At 36.8% G+C, this 2,374-nt stretch overlaps 1 protein-coding gene across 1 annotated transcript; it reads right to left on the minus strand.

The window, feature by feature from the left end:
* Positions 1-279: 279 nt before the first annotated feature.
* On the minus strand, positions 280-909 carry LOC143341204 (uncharacterized). The gene is made up of 2 exons (XM_076763937.1): positions 674-909; positions 280-589 (listed from the first exon to the last, which is right to left on the minus strand). Exons 1-2 carry the CDS (start codon positions 907-909, stop codon positions 280-282), a joined length of 546 nt encoding a protein of 181 aa, XP_076620052.1.
* Positions 910-2,374: the final 1,465 nt, after the last annotated feature.

Genomic DNA, 2,374 nt, shown 5'->3' on the forward strand with positions numbered 1-2,374 from the left:
GGTTTTCTAAAGGCAGCATTTTCGCAAAACAAGTTCGATAGATCAGAAATTGGTTAATTTGAACGTTTCAGTTTAACCGGTATGTACGTCGTTTGCTGGGCACACCGACCGTTTACGAAAACAGTAGATGAGCGACGATTCCGTGCTAATGCGTCGCTTTGGGCGCGTGGTTAACACTCTGGTAATATGTAGTGGGAAAATTGAATATTGCATTAATTAGATTAAGTTTCGAATTTTATTAAATATTTCATAGATATTATTGCATTAGGGGTGTACATGTTAAGCACCGGGTGATTCATTAATGGGAAACACGTCCGCCATTATATTAAAAAACGCAACAAGATGATCGTTAAAATTGAATTTTCGTCGAATGAGAAACTCTGCTATGTACCCAATATAATGGTAGGTGCGTATTCCATAGCGGGGAATATTCGCCCGTGTTTCCTGCCATGTTCGCTCTATATTTTGGGTATGAGCACCGCTATTTGGATCCACAAAGTTCATTTTGTGGTTCACCGTTAAATGCTTATAGCCTTTGTGATTCAAACAGTCATATGCCTTCCAACAGTCCGAAATGATTGTTGTCCCCGGCTTAATTTTTCGTTGTATAACGGAAAGTAACGTTTCGCTACTTCGGTCTGGAACCGGCTCAATAAAAAATTGTTTACTGGTACGATCGAAGCCTCCAAATATCCACTGTCCACTCATAAGACGACCTTTATTATATTTCCGTTTGCCAATTTTTGCTTCATCGACTTCGACAATTTGATTTTCGCCTTCTATTTGAACTGAATATTTTTCAGTCCATAAAACACACAATTCTCTGCAAAAGCTCGCCCAATCAACAACTGTCGTTGTAGATACACCCAGTTCTTTCATTAAAAATGTTTGCCGGGATGGCCGTAGCATTATGTGGTAAGCTATAAATCTGCAGATGATCTGAATTGGTATGCGTGCATGTTGGAACCACGTATTATGTAACGCACTAATTTGTACTACGCATTCTTTTTTCACGCGTTTTTTACTACTATTCTTCGTAAAAAATGTATTCCGACATTTAAACATTAATTTCTTACGATTAAATGCCATTTCCTTCTGACATTTTGTGCAAACCATGCTTCCATGAATTACCTTTTATTCAATTAAATATCTATTAATATTCCGTAGTCGCAACAAATATTTAGAAATACATAGTTACCTTCCGCTCAATTAAAAAATCTATTAATTTCTCATAGTCATCACAAATATGTAAAAACTCGTATAATTTCATTATAGTTATACGTACTGTAACACTATACGCGAAAATAATGTTATAAAAGTGATTCTTTGGACGAGTTAATTGTGCGTGCTTCTTTACCTCGTGACGCGTACTGCACTAATTGTAAGGAGAAAAAAAAAGAATGAAAACAGAAGAAAGTCTACGCATCGGCAGTGTATACGTTGAGCGTATACGTGGCCACGAGTTTTCACGTCTGGGCAGAATTCAATATGTAATAGCACTAGTTTTTTACAAATATCTCAGAAACTAAGCGCGAGCGGGAGTAACATGTATAGGAAAAAGTTGTTCAAAATGTATATTTCTACAACATATTTCAAAATCATCGAAATCGATGAGGTGTACCCTAATCTAAATAATTACCAAAATATCTTTTTTCAAAAATAGCTTTACGTCGCGGACCTATCATAAACTGAGAACGAAATATTCACGTGTTGTGTTTCTTCGTACGGAACAATCAGATTTGCAGACAACGATTGAAATGACTGCTGGGATCGACTTTATTTGTTTAAACAAGAAACTAACACTATGTTTCCAAAAAAATGCGGATAAATAAAGATTTTCAAATGTGTGTCAATACTTTCGTGCAGGTATCAGACGATGATAAAACAGATTTTTATTAATTATATGTTTTTTATTTTATTAATATTGTTCTCACAAAAAAGAAGTGATATAAACAATTTTTTCAATAGTTTTTAACAGTTTTTATACTGTAAGCGATCGTTGGGGTAATGGCCGCAGTTGGGTGACGGATATTTAGGTTTTAGAGATAAGAGGTGTCGATTTCGGAAAGAGAGGGGAGTGACTTCTGCTAGCAGTCGAATAAAAACTTTTACGAAAGAAGCAGCTCACCGCCCTTTAGTTTTTCACCCTTTTGTCCGCTATAATACCGAATTGCATGGTGTGCGAATAATTATGTCCACCACCGTATGTGTGTGGACCGGGGAAGCGTTATCGTTGGCGTCGATAGAAGTGTTTAGGCTAGGATCGTTGGCATTGAGGAGCAAAGTGTTTAGATTTAAACCAAAATGCATTCGAGGGTCTGCTCCTCGAACGTGCGTAAGAAAAAGAGTCCTCCTTATCGATGACCTCATTTGT

The sequence above is a fragment of the Colletes latitarsis genome, chromosome 4, assembly GCF_051014445.1.
Source record: "Colletes latitarsis isolate SP2378_abdomen chromosome 4, iyColLati1, whole genome shotgun sequence".
Taxonomy (NCBI): Eukaryota; Metazoa; Arthropoda; class Insecta; order Hymenoptera; family Colletidae; genus Colletes; species Colletes latitarsis.